At 42.1% G+C, this 23,308-nt stretch overlaps 1 protein-coding gene across 1 annotated transcript in view; it reads left to right on the top strand.

The window, feature by feature from the left end:
• twsg1a (twisted gastrulation BMP signaling modulator 1a) overlaps positions 1-23,308 on the top strand; it is a 40,297-nt gene that overhangs the window by 1,929 nt on the left and 15,060 nt on the right. The window contains exon 3 of the mRNA XM_043687767.1: positions 18,173-18,272. Coding sequence (XP_043543702.1) covers positions 18,173-18,272 — 100 coding nt within the window. The remainder of the gene's footprint in view (positions 1-18,172; positions 18,273-23,308) is intronic.

The raw sequence follows: 23,308 nt of genomic DNA, 5'->3' as shown, positions 1-23,308 counted from the left end.
CAATTCTCCTGCTCCTTGGATGCTGCCTGACCTCCTGCGCTTTTCCAGCAACACATTTTTCAACATTGTTCTATCCCATCACCAAAACAGATGAGAAGCATAGACAGAATAAGTACATTACTCTTCTGAGCTCGGGATAATTGAAAGCATGAGAGGAAGCTATTTAGAAGTGTAAAACCACATAAAATCAGCATTTCTTATCAGGGGTATTTAAGATTTAACCACGTTGCTCTGGGTTGAGAGGCATATGTAGGCCAGACCAGGTAAAAATGGTCGATTCCCTTCCCAAAATGATATGAATGAATCAGATGGAACTTTTATGACTATTGACAGTGGTTACATTGTCGCACTCAGCTAACTTTGAATTTCAGATTATTATTGAATTCAAATTTTACCATCACTTCTGGTGGGATTTGAACCTAGGTTCCCCAGACAATAGGCTATGGATTACTCCCCAGTGACATTACCACCACAACACCGTATTCAGCAAAGTGATGGAACTGCAGGTTGATAAACCTCTAGGGCCTGATGGACTTCTACGTAAGGTCATAAAAGAGATTACTAATGTGGTAGTGGACGGGTGCTGTTAATTTTCTGAAATTTGTTTCATTCTGGGAAAGTTTCCATGTGAGTGGAAAGTAGCAAATATCATTTCTTTGTCCAAGAAAGGGAGAGGGTTAGAATGCAGGAAACAGTCGGTCAGTTAGCTAGATGTCTGTCGTGGGGAAGGTATTAGAATTGATTATCATAGAGATTAGAATTGGAAAAAAACTCAAGGTAATCAGGGAGAATCAGCATATTTTTGTGAAAGGGAAATAATGTTTAACCCCATTTGTTGGAATTCTTTGAAGGAGTAATATGTGCTATGGATAAAGAGGAGTTTGTTAATATATTGTCCTCAGATTTTCAGGTGTTTGACAAGGTTCCATTAAAAACATTATTATGCAAAGTAGAAGCTCATGGTATAGGAGTAACATCCTAGAGTGGATAGAAGATTAGCAGGAGGTGACAACTGAAGCCCCAAAGGGGTCAGTGCTGGGCCCTCAACATTCTACAATTTATAATCTCCAAAGAGCAGTTCAAAGGCTACATTTGCAGATGACACAAAGATAAGCAGGAAAGTATATTGAGAAGATGACGTAGCAAGGTTGCAGGCCAACATGGGATGAGGAATATCAAAGGCAGTCACACTCACCTCCCTTATTCGGACTTTCATCGAGGCATATAGCATAGAAACAGACTCTTCGGTCCAACCAATCCATTCCGAACATAAATCCCAAACTAAACTAGTCCCATCTGCTTACTCTAGGCCCATCTCCCACCAAAGATTTCCTATTCATGTATCTATTCAAATGTCTTTTAAACGTTGTAATTGTACCACATCCACCACTTCCCCAGGAAGTTCATTCACATGCGAACCACCCTCTGTGTAAAGGATTTGCCCCTCATGGCTTTTTAAAATCTCTTTCCTGTTACCTTAAAAACCCTATCTGTACCCTTCATTATTTTATAAACTTCTATAAGGTCGCCTCTCAAACTTCTATGCTCCAGTGAGAGTCCCAGCGTATCCAGCCTTTCTTTATAACTCAATCTTTCCACACCCGGCAACATTCTGGAAAATCTCTTCTTAATGCGCTCCAGTGTAATAATGTCCTTCCTATAACTGGGCAAATGAGAATTCATTAATATCCTCTTATTGATCACGCCCCAATTAAAGTTAATACTGCAGGACAGAAGGAAAGCAGTAATTTCCTGAATACACTGTATTTTATTTAGAACATGATAATGGGCATAATTTAGCGATAATTTGTGAAAAACTTTGAGATGCAATAGCACACAAATGCAGTCTGTTCAATGTTAAATTGTACAATTGTGTGTGTTCCTTACAATAACATTCACTATTCCTTTTTGCAAGATTTAAACCTGCTTTACCTCATTTAGCAGCCTCACTTTCCAACCTTCCACTCATCCCTTGTGGCCTCCAGCCTCAGTAGTTTTGCTCTGTGCAGCCACCCATCTTTTCACTGCATCTCTCTCATATTCACTTCACCTGACAAAGAGGCAGCGCTCCGAAAGCTTGTGATTTCAAATAAACCTGATGGGTTATAACCCGGTGTCGTGTGACTTCTGACCTTGTCCACGCCAATCCAACACCAGCACCTCTGCATGGTTGCTGCTATAAGACCATGAGAAATAGGAACAGAAGTAGGCCATTCAGCCCCTCAAGCCTGCTCCACCATTCAGTAGGATCGTGACTAATCCGACATTTCTCACATCCACTTTCCTGCCCTTTCCTCCTCACCCTGGACTCCCCGACTGATCAAGAATTTATCCATCTCACTCTAAGTGTTCACAAGGGCCATACTCGCATAGCTCTCTGCTCCTATAGGAGGGGAGAGGGACTGCAAGGGGGAATGAGGATGGTTGTTTAATGGTGAGGTTTGGAAATTAATGATGCTTTCAGGCAGAAGATTGTAAATGGAGTTACTTGTGTGGAGAGTGGCTGAAAGCAAGTGTAATTCATCAGCGTATGAACTTCCACTAATGTCCTTTGAATTTGAGCCCCATGGCAAGCCAAAACATAGTGGATTTATTTTAATTTTCATAGTATTGATTTTAATTGGGAAGGGCGATCAATGAATTCTTCTCATTTGCTCAGTTATAGGAAGGATAGTATTAAGGAGAAGAGCTTTCAGAAGAGATTATCCAGAATGTTGTTGGGTATGGAAGGTTTGAGTTATAAAGAAAGGCTGGGAGTTTTCTAACTGGAATGTAGGAGGTTGAGAGGCAATCTTATAGAAGTTTATAAAATAATGAAGGGGAGAGATAGGGTTTTTAAGGTAACAGGAGAGAGATTTTAAAAAGACATGAAGGGCAAATCCTTTACACGGAGGGTGATTCGAGTGTGAATGAACCTTCGGAGGAAGTGGTGGATGTTAAACAATTATAACTTTTAAAAGATGTGGATAAGTACTTGAATAGGAAATATCTGGTGGGATATGGACCGAGAGCAGTTCTGGTCACCCTGGTGTAGGAAGGATGTTATTAAACTGGAGCAGGTGCAAAAACAGATTTGCAAGGATGTTGCCCGGACTGAATAATTTTAATTATAAGGAGAGGCTGGATAGATTAGATGAGATTCCTACAATATGGAAACAGGCCCTTTGGCCTAACAAGTCCTCACCAACCCTCCAAAAAATAACCCACCCAGACCCATTCCCCTACCCTATATTTACCCCGACTAATGCACCTAACACTATGGGCAGTTTAGCATGGCCAGTTCACCTGACCTACACATCTTTGGACTGTGGGAGGAAACCGGAGCAAACCCACACAGACACAGGGCGAATGTACAAACTCCACACAGACAGTCGCCCAAGACTGGAGTTGAACCTGGGTCCCTGGTGCTGTGAGGCAGCAGTGCTAACCACTGAGCCACTGTGCCACCCCTCAATAATGGATTTTTTTTCCTGGAGCATAGAAGAGTGAGGGGTAACTTTATAGAGATTTATAAAATCATAAGGGGCATGGATAGGGTGAATAGAAAGGTTTTTTTCCCCAGGGTAGGGGAGTCCAAAACTAGAGGGGGGAAGGTGAGTAGGGAAGATTTAAAAGGAACCTGAGGGTCAACTTTTTCACACAGAGGGTGGTGCATGTATAGAATGAACTGTCAGAGGAAGTGGTAGAAGGGCCACATTAAAATATTTAAAATAATTTGGACAGGTACAACAATAGGAAAGACTTCAAGAGATGTGGACCAAACTCAAGCAAACAGGACTAGTTTAGTTTAGAAACCCAGTCGGCAAGGATGAGTTAGGCCGAAGGGCCTGTTTCTGTGCTGTTTACATCAGTGATTCTATGGGTATGGTGGATATGGATTATATGCTTACCAGAGACAAATCAGGCTGTGGCCTTGATAAAGTCCCTAAAGTTGGACCAAAGTATTTGGTGAGCTAGGTCTTGTCAGCAGGACTCTGATGAAGGTTAGGATCCACAACTGAGCTTCATGGATGAAATTTACCAGCAAGTTGATCTATTAGATGCATGTGTGCATGGTCAAACTCTGGGAGAATGGTGAGTGGTCATTCCAAAGAGGAATGTATCATGGAATTGAGCTGATTGTATAAAATGCTACAGAAATACCCTTTTCACTACTACATTTAAATTGCTGAATTGTGCTAAGATGCCACACATTGGGATCAGCTCCTGGTCTTAACTGGTGTTCAGTTCTCAAAAAACAACAAACCCTGTTGGATCAAGTGTAGACCATAAGATATAGGAATAGAATTAGACCATTTGGCCCATCGGATCTGGTCCACCATTCGATCATGGCTGATATGTTTCATAGCCCCATTCTCCTGTCAGCTTTCTGTAAATTTTGATTCTCTTACTGATCAAGAATCTCTCTGTCTTAAATGTACTCAGTGACTTGGCCTCCATTGCCTTCTGTGGCAATGAGTTCCACAGATTAACCACCCTCTGGCTGAAGAAGTTCCTCTTCATCTCAGTTATAAAGGTCATCCCTTCACTCTGAAGCCGTATCCTGGGGTCCATTGGAAACATCTTCTCTGTGTCCACACTGTCCAGGTCTCAGTATTCTGTAAGTTTCAATGACTTTCCACCACCCTTCATCCTTCTAAACTCCATTGAGTACAGACCCAGAGTCCTCGACTGCTCGTTTTATAACAAGCATTTCATTCCCAGGATCATTCTTGGACCCCCTCCAACGCCAGTACATCCTTCCTTAGATACAGGTCTCAAAACTGCTCACAATATTCTAAGTATAGTCTGCTCAGAGCCTTATGCAGTCTCAGCAGTGCATCCCTGCTTTTGCATTCTCGCCCTCTCAAAATAAATGTTAACGTTGCATTTGCCTTTCTAACTTCCAACAGAATCTGTACGTTAATCTTAAGAGTGTCCTGAACTAGGACTCCCAATTCCCTTTGTGCTTCAGATTTCCAAAGCCTTTCCCCATTTAGAAAATAGCCTCTATTCTTGCTACCAAAGTGCATAATCTCACACTTTTCCACATCGTATTAAGATAATCAGAGGGTTAGATAGAGTGGACAGTGAGAGCCTTTTTCCCCGGATGATGAAGGCTAACACAAGGGGACATAGCTTTAAATTGAGCGGTGATAGATTTAGTACAGATATCAGGGGTAATTTATTTACTCAGAGGGTAGTAGGGGTGTGGAATGAGCTGCTTGCAAAAGTAGTAGACTCACCGACGTTAAGGGCGTTTAAATGGGCATTGGACATACATATGGATAATAATGGAATGGTGTAGGTTAGATGGGCATCCGATTAATTTAATAGGTTGGCGCAACATCGAGGGCCGAAGGCCTGTATTCCCTGTAATGTTCTGTGTTCTATCTGTCACTTCTTCACCCACTCTCCTAGCCTGTCCAAGTCCTTCTGCAGCCTCCCCACTTTCTCAACACAATCTGTCCCTCCACCTGGGTCTGCTGCTTTGAATCAAAATCCAGAGCAGTCATTTCTAGCAGCATTGGCTGCACCATTGGGACATTCTGTGGTGCCACAAAAGATGGAGAACCCAATGATTACATCCTGTCAAGATCATTCAGTATGAGGAGCAGGGGTCAGTACAATAGAATAGCTGCAGACAGAATGAATGAGGTTGAAGGCATTTTTCTGGCAGGTGATAAGATTTAATGTAGCAATAATAAAATAATGAACTCCAGGAATGCCCTCGGATCAATTAACAGGTATTTCAAATGTGACTCAAAATAACACTGTGACCAAAGCAGAACAGGAGGCTTTCAAAGCAATGCATGACAGAATTTGAAATTTGAAGATGATAATGATTCGCTTGAGGGTATTCAACTAGACACAAGAAGCTTTAGTTCTGAAATGATTCTATAAATTGCAAATTAGTTTAAATTCCCTACAGTGTGGAAACAGCCTTGGGCTCAACAAGTCCACACCGACCCTCCAAAGAGTAACCCACCCAGACCCATTTCCTTCTGACTAATGCATTTAACACTATGGGCAATTTAGCATGGCCAATTCACCTGGTCTGCACATCTTTGGACTGTGGGAGGAAACCCACGCAGACACTGGGAGAATGTACAAACTCCACACAGACAGTCACCCAAGGCTGGATTCAAACCCGGGTCCCTGGCGCTATGAGGCGGCAGTGCTAACCACTGAGCCACCATGCCACCCGAATTTAATTGAGTCCTGTTAGTGGTTTCACCTCAACAGGGGTAGGACAGGTTAGTTAAAATGTAATTTCGATTGTTTTGTAGTAAATATCGAAGGTCTCCCCAGTTTGGTTTAGGAATGACTATACATGAGGTCACAGTAAAGCCAGTTGATTCCATGCAGAATACATGTAGTTAGCCATTTGATTGGTACTGATGTGGATCTAGTGAAGTAAGCAAACCTACCAAGAAAAAGGCACAAATGAAACTGGATATAAAATATGAGAAAGTAATTTCTGTTTTTACAAAGTCTGTGGATCTGCAATTTACTTAACATTTCTCAACAACCAGTGATAAGTGCTTATTTAAATTTGTGGTTGTGGTCCTGAAAATCGCGACTTTGTGAAACATCTTTAAGTGAATTGTATTTCCCATTAAGATCAATGTAAAAGCTGTAGTTATGTTCTGCAGGATCTTCCTTAACAGAGAAACTTCATGCTGCTTTCAAAAACTCCCATGTCCTTATATTCCTAGTCATTGCAGAGTTTTCTCCTTCCTGACCCTTTGACTCGCAGCCTTTCCCTTGCCCAACCATCTGTCTTATGGCCCCATCCCCACCCCATCCCCCTCCCTGGGACAAACTTCCCACTCTTTGACTCTCAGTGTTTCTTCTCCTGTAGAATTGCCCAGGTGGGCCTGTTATAATTTTGCGTTATTTTTAAAATGTCTATTGACGCTACTCCCCCTGCCTTCACTGCTCATCTCCAGAGACCTCACTTACAGCAAGGTTTCAGGAGTGGAAGCAGCAAGTGGGTGAATTTATGGAAAAGGTATGGAACCAGATTCACAATAGTCAGATTTTTGGTTTTCGGGAATGCAGGAATATAGGGAACGGGTGGGAAAGTGGCGTAAAAACCCAAAATCAGTCACGATCATATTGATTAACAGACCAGGCTCACTAAGCTTAGGGTCTAATACTCCTCCTTTGTGTAGTCAAACTATGAAAGGTCCATTTGTCTCAGATTAAGGAGATTCATTACAAATCTGCAGAATCTGAGCAATTAATACAAGATGATGAGACATCCTGTATCCCTGTGTTTGACTGTAATGGAAAATCTCTGATGATTGGAATGCTTTCATAATGGCCAACCAATTAGAAGATAAAGTAGTGAGAGATTCATAACAAAATAAATGGGATAGTTGGAAGAAATTTGGAGCCTAGCCTGAAGTACTAGATGGGAGACAGTCATCATTATCACATGGATAGATATGTTGGAGAAAGGTACTGACAGGTGGGACCTATAGGTCAATAGTGAGACTGGCGACTCATGGTTTTAATGTCCGATTTGGGGAGCTCAAGATATTTGAGTGGATTCTCCCATGGTGGGTAATGTAATCCTGCAAATTCCCTTGTTCATGTTTATGGGAATGTAGATGGATGGATTGAAATAAAAGCTAGATTATTACAAGGACAATAATTTTAAAAAGAAGTACTTGGACAAGTGAGGGAGAGAGACAGCTCTGGAAATTAAACTAATATGTTTATTGACTGAATTCTGCACCAAAGATTAGACCTAACTTACAGAAAGTTAACTGTATTCAACTGAAAGATCCAGCAATGTTGTACTGGTACCACAAAGTATCTTAATGATGCCTGTAGATAATTTCCTATAGGCAGGGTCTGTGGAATTTGAGATAATAATTATAAGTGAGAGTAAGATGGGAATTTAGGATTGGTGTCCATCCTTTGGGTGTTTTATATGTGTCGGCTGGACATTATACATGTAAACTGTGTGACCTTGACCTAAAGTCTTATTTAGGAAGATGTTGTATCCTGATAAATTATGTTAGTTGATCATAGAAAAATGTTACATCTAAATAAGAAACAAAGTGGTTATGAAGCTTGATTGGACAGTTGAATTTGCTGTGCATACCCACAAAACCAGATGCTAGCTAACTTGCCCTAACTTGGACATAAATACAGAGGGTGATTGGTCACTGAGGCTGGACTTGGGAGTAGGGACCCGGGATCCCAGTGCCTGTGGGAAATTATACCTGACTAACTCTGCTTCTCTTTCCAGCTAACTGCCTGGCTATTTGGGTTTTTCCACTCTTTTCTGATCTAATTTGCCGTTGGAATACTCCTCAGACTGTGCTACAGCTGTTACATTTGGCCGACCAGCTGCTGTTTTGCTCAGTGTCCAAATAAAGGCCTGAACTGGTTTACATTTGAAGAACTGTCTGATCTATCTCCATTCCATGACTAAGGCTTTGAGTATAAATTGCGTGACTGGGGAAGCAAGGGATTGCACGTTGCTTAAAGAGACTGCACGTGAAACATGAAATTCCTGGTTCAACTGTCTCCATCTCCTTGCCCTTTCCTGTTTGTGTTGTGCCATACCCTTGATCACTTTTGAATGTGGATGTGACATATGACTTGACCAGACAGAACTGAAGGGCAGCTGTACCAGCTCTTGTTTTCTGGCATAAACACGGATGTCTGAATTAAATGTTGGGAGCTCTTGTAACGTTGCACAGCCTGCCAAATCAGGACTGAAGCCAAATTTCCATTTCAGAGCTTGGATTCTAGTGTAGGAGGAGGCCTCCCTCATATGCACTCCAGAGTCTAAAAGTGAGAGAGAGGATTCGCCTTCGCAGTCTGTCATGTAGTGTTTAATCCCTTACTGTTTAGATTATTCTTGAACACCGAATATTTAGAGACACAAGTTACCTTTCGAACTGAGTCTTCTCATTTTTTCTGCCTTCCTCCAGCATGTTCACCCAAGAAGTATTCTACCAGGCTGTCAGTAAATAGCAGGTGGTAAGAGATGGATTGGGACATATTGGGGACATAGAAGGTGAAATGTGCTTAGAGGCACAGTGTAAAGTTGGAGTACTTAATGAGTAATATTGTAAAGATGAGGAATCTTAACAAAATTTCAATAAAACCAAAGAAGGTAGAAGGCAGGCTTGATTGAAAATTGTGAGGAAGGAGTTACTGGAAAGGCTGGCTATACTTTGACATTCGATTACTCACCTAGCCCAGATGAGCAATCTCTGGAAATGGGTATGAAGATTCAGGGAAAGTGCCAGAAGATCGGAGAGTTGTCATTATGACATCCTTATTCAAGCAAACGTAGAAGTAAAAGGACCATCCAGGGAATGGATGTCCCTCTAAACTGTGAAGCCACACAGTGTCTGCATACTCCAGTCTGCATGTGGACATGTTGATTTGAGATACTGGAAGTCGCTGCTGCACACAGACCTCGAAGTCTGCACAGCCGCAGGAAAAATTGGAGGGAACGTAATGAGGGAATACAGGCTTGTTAGTTTAACATCAATCTGGATAAGATTTTAGGAACAATAACTGGGGGGGGGGGGGGAGCGGGAGCGGGGGGAGATTCAGTACAACACTTAGAGAAGTTAGAGAGATTATTAAGAAGATCTAACACATTTTTGGAAAATGCAGATCATGGTCAATTATGCCAATTGACTTTTTTGTCAAAGTCCATGTCCTTACTCAAACTTGAGGGTAGATGGGGTACCAGGAGAAAGGGAGCACTGCAGATGCTGGAGATCAGAGTCGAAGAGTATGGTGCTGGAAAAGCATAGCCGGTCAGGCAGCCTCTGAGGAGCAGGAGAGTCAACATTTCGAGCATAAACTCTTCATCATCCCTGATGAAGGGCTCATGTTCGAAACATCGACTCTCCTGCTCCTCAGAGGCTGCCTGACCGGCTATGCTTTTCCAGCAACACACTCTTCAACGAGTAGAAGGGGTACCTTCAACATCTTCGACTTTGTGAGACTTGGAGACTATTTGATGTTACTATTGTTTTTATTATAGAGTACCTTTCACCATCTTCATCTTAAACAATCTTCAAGTCACCCAGCATGGAAACAGACCTTTCGGTCCAACTCATCCGTACTGACCACATTTCCCAAACTAAGCTAATCCCACTTGCTTGCATTTGGCCCATATCCCTCTAAAACTTGCCTATCAAAATATCTATCCAAATGCCTTTTAAATCTTGTAACTGTACCACCACTTCCTCTGGTAGTTTGTTCCATATGTGCACCACCTTCTGTGTGAAAACATTGTCCCTCAGATTCCTTCTAAATTTTTCTCCTCTCACCTTAAAAAATGCTCCCTAGTTTTGAACTCACCATCGCTATTCACCTTATCTGTGCCCCTCATGATTTTATAAACCTCTATAAGGTCACCCCTCAACCTCCTACCCTCCAGTGACAAAAGTCCCAGCCTATCCAGCCCCTCTTTATAACTCAATCCCTCCAGTCCCAACAACATCCTGGTAAAATCTAGGCTGCAACCCTTTCCAATTAAATCTTTGAGTTAATTCGATTTAACAACCAAACCCAGACTTGCTGGCAGATTGACGTGCCTTCATTACCCTATATTTAAAGTTACATAATATAATCATCTTATAAACCTCATAGTTGTGAGAGACTTAGGTCATGTCTTGCTAAATTGTTGCTCTGAACAATGTCAATTAGAGATCTTGCACACAAAAGCTGTATAAACCTCTGTAAAGATTGATGGGAGGAGAAAATAAAGATGACTTAATTGCCTCCATGTGAAAAATGGCTTGGCAACCAAACATTTGTTCATATTCTTGGCTGAAGCTGTCTGGGTCAGCGCAGAGTTGGAATCAAAGGAAACCATAGGCCGGTCTGAAAGAAAAGATTTAAAAATGCCAGACACTGATTTTCTTTATTTTTCTCATAAGTGTTAAAGCCAGCAGCAGAGCAATGCACTTCAGTGCTTGAGAATAAATGCAGAAAATTGCAAGCAAAACGTAACTCAAGGAGTTTAATTAAATACATTCAGCCAAAAGCAATGGAATGCAGTGACATGCTGGAGGACTGTAAGAAAGACGTTGAGATTTATTACTTCAATTTGATTTAAATCCTTAAATGGAGGGGGAGAGAGGCAGTAGTTACTTGAACATAGAAGAGGCAGATTGCATCTGTTATGTACTCTGCCTAGGTTTAGCTTTTCATTGAAGTCAGTGAAATGTAAAACCAGTGGGATATGGGGTGCTGACTGATGTATGACTATTTTCCCCACTGTCAAGGGGAAGATTGGCCCCACACACTTAAGCTGTAGAGTTGCATGAAAATTGAACTCAGCACCAGCGTTAACTCACATCATTTGTATGAGTGCAGATGTATTTCCCACAGTAAAATCTCTGGAGCAGCAGAAGCTGCTTAAGAAAAAAGTGAACATTTTCTATTCAGTGTAGAACTCAGTTGCTTTATTCTGTGTTACCTTAAACCCATTGTATAAGACTTGTGGCCTCAGTAAGAAAGATACTGGCACAAGGCCTGCCTCTTACAGTCCCTGTGGCCATTGCTGGACAGATCAGCTTCTCTGTTCCTGCTGCATTCCTCAACACAGAGCGCTTGCAGAATCTTTCTGTTTGTGATTAAAAGCACGAGCTTGTTGCATTAATACATGCCAGTGCACATCTGTTCAAGTGCTGCGGGGACAATTTCTCTAGGAGATGCAGCCAGTGTTTTTTGTGCTTTCTCTCTCAACCCCCCTTCTTCATAAATCTGACAGACTCTGCTGCTGTTAGAAATATTAAAATGTCCTGAAATGCCTGGGAGTGAAAGGTTAATTGAAATCACTGCTCTGAGCTGAATACAGAGTGCGTTGCAGAAATTCTGCTTTCACTTAGTCAAGCCAGGAGCGTGTGCTTTGTTTTTCCCTCGTCCTGATTGTCTTCCTTTCCTGTAGCCTGGACAACTATTCCACAGGCAACAGCCATGTTCCAGTCCCTCAGCCAAGTAACCATTTATACTCATGAACCAATGTTTAAAGGCTGCTTATCTATGAAGATGTTTTATTACAGTCAATTCTTTTCGTCTGACGTAGGCATCCAGCGTGAAGTGTTGCTTAGTTATCAGGAGTATCAACCTTTTGGTTTTAAAATCCTAATCCTTTGTTGAGGGGGAGTCTAAAATAACTTGCATAAGACCTCTCCACTGGCTTCCACTGGTTCCCAGTAAGTGTTTGAGTGGGTAATATTTGACATCTTGCCATATTTAATTCTTTGAAGACCATAACACATAAGAGCAGAAGTAGGCCATTCAGCCCATCGGGTCCTCTCCACATCCAATGAGATCATGGCCGCTCTGAGCGTCCTCAGCAAAAACAGAGAATGCTAGAGAAGCTCAGCAGGTAGATAGAAAACAGAATGAAGAAGTGTCACTGGACTCAAACCAGTAAGTCTTTTTCTTCTACAGATGCTACCAGACCTGCTGAGCTTTTCTGTTTTGTATTGAGGATTCCCAGCATCCACAATTCTTTGGGTTTAGATTAGATTAGATTACTTACAGTGTGGAAACAGGCCCTTCGGCCCAACAAGTCCACACCGCCCCGCCGAAGCGCAACCCACCCATGCCCCTATATTTACCCCTTACCTAACGCTACGGCAATTTAGCATGGCCAATTCACCTGACCTGCACATCTTTGGACTGTGGGAGGAAACCGGAGCACCCGGAGGAAACCCACGCAGACACGGGGAGAACGTGCAAACTCCACACAGTCAGTCGCCTGAGGCGGGAATTGAACCCAGGTCTCTGGTGCTGCGAGGCAGCAGTGCTAACCACTGTGCCACCGTGCCGCCCACAATGATGTTTATCCTGATAATCATCAAGACGACTTTCCTGCCTTTACCCCATAACTTTCAATTCCCTCACTGATTTTAAAAATAAATGTCGATCTCAGTTTTAAGTATACTTAACAACCCATCCTCAACACCCCTCTGCAGTAAAGAATTTCACAGCTTCACCACCCTCTGAGAGAATAAATTCCTTCTCATCTCAGTTTTAAATGTGTGACCCCTCATTCTGAGGTTGTCTTGTGTTCCTTTCCATTCCATGTAAGTCCCATAAGAATCTTCCAGGTTTCAATAAGGCTGCCTCTTATTCTTTGAAAATCCATGAGTGCAGGCCCAACCTACTCAATTTCTCCTCATTAGACAGTCCCTCCATAGCTGGGGTTATTTGGATTCCCTCCAATGCTATTATATCTTTCCTCAGAGCCCAAAATTGTTCTCAGTGTTCCATCTATGGTCTGACTGATGTCTTGTAGTTTTAGCAAAATCACTCTGTTTTTATACTCTATTCCCTTTGAAATAAAAACCAACATTCTGTTTGCCCTCCTTATTACCTGCTTAATTTGGATACTAACTTCTTATGATTTATGCATAAGGACTCTGAAATCCTTCTGTGCTGTAACATCCTGCTGCTGTCTTCTTTTGACAAAAATGCATAATGCCTTACTTTCCCACATTATATTCTAGCTGCCATTATGCTTGCACACTACTTAACCTGTCTATATCCCTCGACAGATTTTTTTTTAGGCCCTTCACACCCCTTGTCTTGCTACCCATTTTGAATCTTCTGCAAACTTAGCAATAGTGCATTCAATTTCCCCATCTGAGACATTAACTTATATTGTAAATAATTGTGATCAGTACGGATCCCTATATGACTCCACTAGTCACAGGTTGCCATCCTGAAAGTGCAGCCCCTTGTTCCACTCTCTATCTTCTTTTAGTTACATTGTTTTGCGGTAATTTTCTTAGAATCCTTACAGTTTTGAAGCAGGCCATTTGGCCCATCAGGTCCAGACTGACCCTCCAAAGAGCATCCCAGCCAGACCCATGGATAATCCACCTAGCCTGCACATTATGGGTTTGCGTTGGGGAATTTAGCTTGGCCAATCCACCTAACCTGCATACCTTTAGACTGTGAGAGGAAACCGGAACACCCGGAGGAAACCCATGCAGATACGGGGAGAATGTGTGAACTCCACAAAGATAGTCGTTCGAGGCAGGAATCGAATCAGGATCCCTGGCACTAACCACTGAGCCACTGTGCCAATAAGACAATAGCGCTGTTTTTGTCTGATTTCGAACCGGGAACATTTTGTGTGTAAGGTGAATGTGACAACTTATGATTTACTTATTTCACCAATACTTATCGTCAAACAGAAAAAACTGACAAAATTGTTCTCATTTAGAAGACTTAGAAACACAAATACTTTACTTGGGAAGATTAGACCTGGTGAGTTCCCTCAATTATTGTCATATGGTATAGGCTATATTAAAATAAGGTAATTAGCAAGTATTTAAAAAAGCTCAATTAATTTTACTTTCTGAAATACCTATGTTGGATAAGCATTTTTTTTCATTACACCTCCAATCAACTGTATTCATAAACCATTTGATCTTTATGCCTGTGTTACTGAGGTCTTCTGAACATCTTGATTGGGTTACAGCCTTGGAGTGAGTCTGTAAGTGAAGCTTCCTATAGATTAACTAAGGATATATATTCCCATGTTATCTTGACTTTTTGAAGATATGACCATTGAAAGGCCAAGAGGCAATTGTCACCAGAGGAGACATGTGGGAAAGACTTACATAGCATGTTGGTAATCTGGAATGCACTGTCTGAAATCCGTTTATAGGAACGTTTTATAGAATTCTGTTGCCCACTACTCTCTCCAATAGTGGACAGCAGAATTCTGGATCATAATAATCTATGCAAATGATACAAAGCTGGATGGGAGGGTGAGCTGTGAGGAAAATGCAGAAGTGCTTCAGCGTGATTTGGACAAGTTTGGTAAGTGGGAAAATGCATAGCAGACACAGTACACTGTGACAAATGTGAGGTTGTCAATCTTGGTAGCAAAACCTATATTCTGTGCAACAAGATCTTGTCCTTACCGTTGAAGGTAAGCATGACGTTGGCTGTTAAGAAGGCAAATGGTATGTTGGAACAGTGAGATGATTTGAGTACAGGTGCAGAGATTTCTCGTTGCAATTATACAGGACCTTGGTGAGACTATACTTGGAATATTGTGTGCAATTTAAGTCTCCTTATCTCTGGATGGATGTTCTTGCTATAGAGAGAATGCAGCAAAGGTTTACCAGATGGATTCCTGGGATGGCGAGACCGACGTATGAGGAGAGATTGAATTGGTTAGGATGGAGTTCAGAAGAATGAGGTGGGGGATCTGATAGAAATCTATAAAACTTTAATAGGACTCGACAGGGTAGATCCAGAAGGATGTTGCCACTGGCAGAGTGCAGACCAGGGGTCACAGTCAAAAGAAACCGGGTAAACCATTTAGGACTGAAGTAAGGAGAAATTTCTTCACCCAGAGCGCGGTGACTTTGTGGAATTTGCACAGAAAGCAGTCGGGGCCAAAGCATTGTATGATTTCAAGGGGGAACTGGATAAAGCACTTGGGGCTAAAGGAAGCAAAGGATGTGTGTGGAAAAGTGGGAACAGGCATGTGTTGGATGATCAGCCATGATCATAATGAATGGCAGAGCGGGCTGAAAGGTCCTAATGGTCTTCTCTTGCTCCTATTTTCTGGGTTTCTGTGTGTGTGAATAAAAACATCTCACTTCTCATCCAGCCAAGTATTTTACATCTGCTTTGGGCATAATAATCCTAGTTTGAATGTTCGTTGTTATCTAGAATTGGCAACTAAAATATTTGCAATTGGGTTGAGGAAAGAGCTGTTTGTTCAAGCTACAGAGAAACAATGTCAGCAGAGTTGTGGTATGCTCTTGGAAGTGTCTGGTTGGGTCAGGAGGAATTGCTGCTCTTGGCTGGACAACTGGGCTGCTTTTAGAAGAGCATATGATACAGTAATAACAACATGTATTCAAATTTTGTGACTGCATAGAGTCATTGAGATGTACAGCACAGAAACAGACCCTTCGATCTAACTCGTCCATGCCAACCAGATATCCTAAATAAAACTAGTCCCATTTACCAGCACTTAGCCCATATCCCTCTAAACCCTTCCTATTCACATACCCATCCAGACGCCTTTTAAATATTGTAATTGTATCAGCCTCCACCACTTCCTCTGAGAGCTCATTCCATGCATGAAAAAGTTGCCCCTTAGGTCCTTTTGAAATCTTTCCCCTCTCACCCTACACCTATGCCTTTTAGTTCTGGACTCCCCACCCTAGGGAAAATACCTTGTCTATTTACTCTATCCATGCCCTTCATGATTTTACAAACCTATATAAGGTCACCCCTCAGCCTCCGACCCTCCAGGGAAAACAGCCCCAGCCTATTCAGCCTCTCCCTATGGCTCAAACCCTCCAACCCTGGAAACATCCTTGTAAATCTTTTCTGAACCCTTTTCATCCTTCCTATAGGAGGGAGGCCAGAATTGCACACAATATTCCAAAAGTGCCTAACCAATGTCCTGTACAGCTGCAGCATGACCTCCCAATTCCTGTACTCAATGGACTGAACAATGTCCGGTGTCAAATGGATGCCAAATGGCATGGCCGGCAAATAGGCAAATCTTTGGCTTATTGACAGTTGATACTGCAGCCTGAGCCACTTTTCCATGGCGCTTTGTCATTGCCTTCAGTATTCAGGACAGGGTCATGGGTCACATCCCACATCTACCTCAACCAGAACAGGATGGCATGGTAGCTCAGTGGTTAACACTGCTGCCTCACAGTGCCAGGGACCTGGGTTCAATCCCAGCCTCAGGCGACAGTCTGTGTGGAGTTTGCACATTCTCCAGGTGCTCTGGGTTCCTGCCATAGTCCAAAGATGTGCAGATTAGGTAAATTGATCATGCTAAATTGCCCATAGTCTTCAGGGATATGTAAGTTAAGGGTGAATGTAGGAGAATGGATTACTCTTGGAGGGTTGGTGTGGACTTATTGGGCCAAAGAGCTGTTTCCACACTGTAGGGATTCTATGATTCTAGGAATCAAATTCATAGTATCATCATTATTCTGGACCATAGGCCATAGCTATATTAAACCTCTCTTTTTGCCATCGCCAGAAAGCATTACCAGTGTTTTGTTTTTGTTCAAGGGAATGTGCATGTTACTAGCTAGAACATCATTTATTGTCCCCTCCCTGAAGTTGAAGTTGAGAAAAGTGATGTACACTGTGAGTGAATGGGACTTCACACAGAGGCAACTGGAATGTAAAAACGGATGTTGAACTGAAAAGGGAAACATTGGCAAGGGCTTCAGTAGTGACAGAGTTAGAAATGCAGGTCCTTCAAAGGCTCAAATGCATTACCTTCAGGCTCGATTGAAGTAGATACTGCTCATTAGACAGTTTAAGAGCAGAATTCTTACAGTGTAGAGTGATGGCTTCTGGACAAGGAAAGGTGGAAACTGGTTGTTTGTATTATATTATCAATATTACAATAAATCCTTTGTAAATCTCAGGAAATAGGGGTGTCACAGAAAACAAAGTGTAATTAGTACAATGTGATCCTGACTCTATATTTTAACAAATGGTGTGGCTGATCACTATAATCTTTGACAATTAATTTATTTAGGAGATGTGGGTTTTGCCAACATTTATTGCCCCTTCCTAAATGGAAGAGACTCAATTCAACTAAAGATAGGCAATAAATGCTGTCCCAGCCAGCAATGCCCATATTCCAGTTACAAATTTGAAAAAAGAGATCTAATAGACATCTCTTGTCATTCAATGACAGTATCACTGCTGAATCCTTCACTGTCAACATCAAGTGAACTCGATCAGCCTGGCAAATACAGTGGCTCCAACAGCAATTCACAGGCCAGCAAGTCCGTAGCAAGTAAATCACCTTCTGTCTTCTCACTTAGAAGGAGTGACTTGCTTCCCTCAACACTCAAGCTCAACACAGTCCTGAACAAAGCCAGTTTGATCAGCACCTCATCCAGACCTTCACCATTTCCTCCCACAGTAACAGAGTCATGTGCTTTGTCCAAAATGCAAAGCATTTGACAAACATCCAACCCTGTAAACATCAATCTGCTGAAATCCCTCACCAACAGATGTGACTCTGTACTGATCTCAACATACTCTTTTATTTTGTACTTTGCAACATAATATTTGAGTTACAGATGTTCTCAAACCTCTAAGCAGTTAATTTGATAGTTTCTTCGATACTCAGCTGTTGTAAAATCACATGCATTTCTGTTTTTTGCAGGAACTATGCCAATGCCGTCCAATAGATGGGAACTGTTCGTGTTGCAAGGAATGCATGCTTTGCCTGGGGACTCTGTGGGATGAGTGCTGTGACTGTGTGGGTGAGTTGCCTCCTGCCTCCCATGGTGTAATTGCAAATTTGTTAATGTTTGAAGCTCTGTTTGGCGAACAGAAATTGTTACAGAATAAGAAACACACAATGTACTATTATCAGGGTCATGTTGAGATGGGAATAATTGCAGCTTGTTGAGATTTCTTTTGGCATTCCCTGCACTGGATTTGAAGTGTGTTTACATTTTCTTAATACATCAATTATTTCAGTTTGACCTGGAAGTCATGCTTAGTGGCACACATTTCGCTATCAGTCTCAGGGAGCAGCACTGAGTTAAAATGTTTTATACAAAATATCAATGCTTAATTAATCTAAGTAAAACTATTATTTCATTTGAATTGAAAGTCAGATACACAGTTTTTAGATATTATACCTTTAGTTTTGAATTTGAAGGAGGACCGCACTGCTATCGCCGGTATCAACATATGATTAGGGTTGAGCAGACTAACCTGAGTTTTTATGTGAGTTCTGATATTAGCATGTGGTTAATTCTTTTTACAGTAATGGCTTAAAGAATTAATATCTAGTCAAGACAGAGGTCAATTGTAGCTAAACTTCTAAGGGAATTAAAGGATGTGGGCATAGTCCTGTAAAGGAAATGGGATTGGGCTAGATTTAGGGCAGCACGGTGACTCAGTGGTTAGCATTGCTGCCTCACAGCGCCACGGAGCTGGGTTCGATTCCAGCCTCAGGCGACTGTCTGTCTAGTGTTTGCACATTCTCCCCGTATCTGCGTGGGTTTCCTCCAGGTGCTGTGGTTTCTTCACACAGTCTAAAGGTGTGCAGGTTAGGTGAATTGGCCATGTTGAGTTGCCCATAGTGCCTAGGGATGTGCAGGCTAGGTGAGTTAGCCGTGGGAAATGCACAGTTTTGGGATAGGTTGAGGGGATGAGTCTCAGTGGGATGCTCTTCGGAGGTATGGTGTGGACTCAATGGGATTCTGTGATGTCGTTGAATAGTTTGTTTGGCCAAATGGCCTACACTATTCTGTCTTTTAAAAAGCCGTCTTCAAATTCTTCTCATTATTGTTATCTTTGGCAAGTAATGTAGGATTTTGCCAATATAACAGTTTGGGAGGAAATTAGCCAAACTATTTAAGCTGTGTGAAGCCACATTTTACTAAGCATTTCTTGTTTGCATTATTTAGTTCAATAAGTTTGTTTTAGTCCTAATTTGCAATTAGATTGTACTCCAGGAAACACTGACTAGTTAATGCCTAGTTTAAAATGCCTTTTGTCATCTCCATTGGCACTTTATCATGTAAATTGCTTCATCTAATGGCCCTGCATTATCACAGAAAGAATCTTAAATTGGAAGCTGTTTGTAAAGTAAGGGGACCAGTAAAACATTTACAAAACAACATGATGGTTAAGGAACACAAGCTATTTTTGGTCTGCCTTACAACTTATTGGTTTAATATTCACTTCACCTCTTTAATCACTAGTACTGGAAAATGAAGATTAGAGTAGTTAAAATATTTTTAAAAATTGTAGATGCTGAAAATCTGAAGCAAAAACAGAAATTGCTGGCGAAACTTGGCAAATCAGGCAGCATCTGTGGAAGAAAGCAGAATTAATGTTTTGAGCCCAGTGACTCTTCATCAGAACTCAATTAGAATGCGTAGTTGATTGTTTTTAATATGCACAGTCTTGATGGGCCGAAGGGCATTTTTATTTGCTGGAGACCTCTGTGACTATGTGGAAGGAATTTTATGTAACCATTCTTCACTTAGGGGTTTGAACAAACTATTCAACTATAATTTGTGTCACAGTTCAGACATTCTCCTGCTTCTGCCCAATATCCAGGCCTGCATTTTCCAGCAGAATTATCTTAGACCAGTACATCTTTGCAGGAATTCCTCAGGATAGGTATTTTTAATCAACCAGCTCAGAGATGTTATGACACACCTGTGGAGCAGCTTGGTCTTAAACCCAGGCTTCCTGGCTCAGAGATGGGGACATCACCACTATGTTGCAAGAGTGCTCCAATTCCTCAGGGTAGTGTCCTCAGCTCAACCATCTTCAGCTGCTTCAATAATCATCATCATAAAGTCAGAAGCTGGGTTGTTCACTGGTGATTACACCATGTTCAGTATTATTTGCAACTCCACAGATACTAAAAGAAAACCACTTAAACTAGTTAACTAATGAGCTAGTTACAGCTGCACAGAGAGGTTGTCTAAACCTGGAAAACAAAAATTTACTCCTTTAAATGGTGGAAGTCTTTTTTTTGCTAAATGTGTGCAAACATTACACTTTAGAGTGAGATTAGCCCATGAAATCCCTTCACTCATCCAATTCCTGCTGTGCCACATACGAAGACACACACAAGATGGCAGGAGGTTTCGCTGTTACATCTCCTGGATCACCTTATTAACTGACTAATAATTGGGGAATAAAGATAAGTTCCCAGCCTTAAGGGAGGTAAAGACTGTGTTCACCCGGCCAGTCGGTAATGCTGAGCTCAAGTGTTCCTCTAATGTCGACATAATGTTGGTGACAGTAAAACTTCATAACACAGACAACTCTGCAATCAATCTTTCCATATCTTTCTGTCCATCACTAGAGTGTTCCTTGCTGCACTTTGTCTTTCTGGGCTGTCACTTTGTAACAGTGCATTTTATCCTGAGTAACATTCAGACAAAACCCGCAGAGTTTACGTAAAACAACCGATGTGAAAGGAGTTGAAAGTTGTAATTGGGTTCTGCTGACATTATCAATTTAATTTAAGCATTTGGATTTGTCAGGTCAGCCATTTCAGTGGTATAATTAACCAAAATATACAAAATCAAATATTAAAAGTGTTTACTTTTCAAACAAAGTTGCAAATGTAAACATATTCTGGTTAATTCAGATTCAATTTAGGAATTTCTGCTAGAAGTCATAGAGTCATAGAGATGTACAGCATCCAAACAGACCCTTCGGACCAACCCGTCCATGCTGACCAGATATCCCAACCCAATCTAGTCCCACCTGCCAGCACCTGGCCCATATCCCTCCAAACTCCTCCTATTCATATACTCATCCGAATGCCTTTTAAATGTTGCAATTGTACCAGCCTCCACCACTTCCTCGGGCAGCTCATTCTATACATGTACAACCCACTGTGTGAAAACGTTGCCCCTTAAGTATCTTTTATATCTTTCCTCTCTCACCCTAAACATATGCCCTCTAGTTCTGGACTCCCCCACCCCAGGGAAAAGACTTCTATAAGGTCACCCCTCAGTCTCTGACGCCCCAGAGAACACAGCCCTAGTCTATTTATCCTCTCCCTATAACTCAAATCCTCCAACCCTGGCAACATCCTTGTGAATCTTTTCTGAACCCTTTCAAGTTTCACAACATCTTTCCATTAGGAAGGAGTCCAGAATTATACGCAATATTCCAACAGTGGTCTAACCGATGTCCTGTAACATGACCTCCCAACACCTGTACTCAATACTCTGACCAATAAACGAAAGCATACCAAACATCTTCTTCACTACCCTATCTACCTGCGACTCCACTTTCGAGGAGCTATGAACCTGCACTCCAAGGTCTCTTTGTTCCGCAACACTCCCTAGGACCTTATCATTAAGCGTATAAGTCCTACTAAGATTTGCTTTCCCAAAATGTAGCACCCTGCATTTATATGAATTAAACTCCATCTGCCACTCCTCAGCCCATTGGCCCATCTAATCGAGATGACGTTGTAATCTGAGGTAACCTTCTTCGCTGTCCACTACACCTCGAATTTTGGCGTCATCTGCAAACTTACTAACCATACCTTTTATGCTCACATCCAAGTCATTTATATAAATAAAATTATACAACCCTGTGGGCGGCACGGTGGCACAGTGGTTAGCACTGCTGCCTCGCAGCACCAGAGACCCGGGTTCAATTCCCGCCTCAGGTGACTGACTGTGTGGAGTTTGCACGTTCTCCCTGTGTCTGCGTGGGTTTCCTCCGGGTGCTCCGGTTTCCTCCCACAGTCCAAAGATGTGCAGGTAAGGTGAATTGGCCGTGCTAAATTGCCCGTAGTGTTAGGTAAGGGTTTGGGTTGGTTGCGCTTCGGCAGGTCGCTGTGGACTTGTTGGGCCGAAGGGCCTGTTTCCACACTGTAATCTAATCTAAACTACATATGTTATTTATTTATATATAAATTATATAAATAAATTTATTTATATAAATTTATATAAATAAAGATTTATATAAACTATATAAATACTACTTTTGTAAATGGAGCCAACCTCATGAACTTTGCAACTTGTTGATCCTTGGACAGTTTGAGGATTGGGGGTGGGGAGAACAGGAAAGTGGAGGTGAGACCACAACCAGTTCAGCCCAGGTTCAGTTCATAGTGATGCAGGGCAAAGGTCCTACTCTTGCTTTTAAGTCCTATGTTCCTACTGGGAGAAGGTGAGGACTGCAGATGCTGGAGAATCAGAGTTGAAGAGTGTGGTGCTCGAAAAATACAGCAGGTCAGGCAGCTTCTGAGGAGCAGGAAAGTTGTTGTTTCAGGCATTGGCCCTTAGGAGAAAGTGAGGACTGCAGATGCTGGAGATCAGAGCCGTGAGTGTCGTGCTGCAAATGCACAGCCAGGCAGGCAGCATCTGAGGAGCAGGAGGATCAATGTTTCGGGCATAAACCCTTCGTCAGGAATGTGGAAGGGGAAGGGGGAATGAAAGATAAATAGGAGGGTGGAGGTGGGGCCAGGGTAAGGTAAGTGGGATGGTGATAGGTAGGTGTAGGTGAGGTAAAAACAATGATTGCAGATGCTGGAAACCAGATTCTGGATCAGTGGTGCTGGAAGAGCACAGCAATTCAGGCAGCATCCGAGGACAGGCAAAATAGACGTTTCGGGCAAAAGCCCTTCATCAGGAATAAAGGCAGAGAGCCTGAAGCGTGGAGAGATAAGCTAGAGGAGGGTGGGGGTGGGGATAGAGTAGCGTAGAGTACAATAGGTCAGTGGGGGAGGAGATGAAGGTGATAGGTCAGGGAGTGGATAAGTGGAAAAGGAGCTGGGCAGGTCGGACAAGTCCGGACA

The sequence above is a fragment of the Chiloscyllium plagiosum genome, chromosome 4 (genome assembly GCF_004010195.1).
Source record: "Chiloscyllium plagiosum isolate BGI_BamShark_2017 chromosome 4, ASM401019v2, whole genome shotgun sequence".
NCBI lineage: Eukaryota > Metazoa > Chordata > Chondrichthyes > Orectolobiformes > Hemiscylliidae > Chiloscyllium > Chiloscyllium plagiosum.
This window is presented reverse-complemented; position numbering and strand designations above follow the sequence as displayed.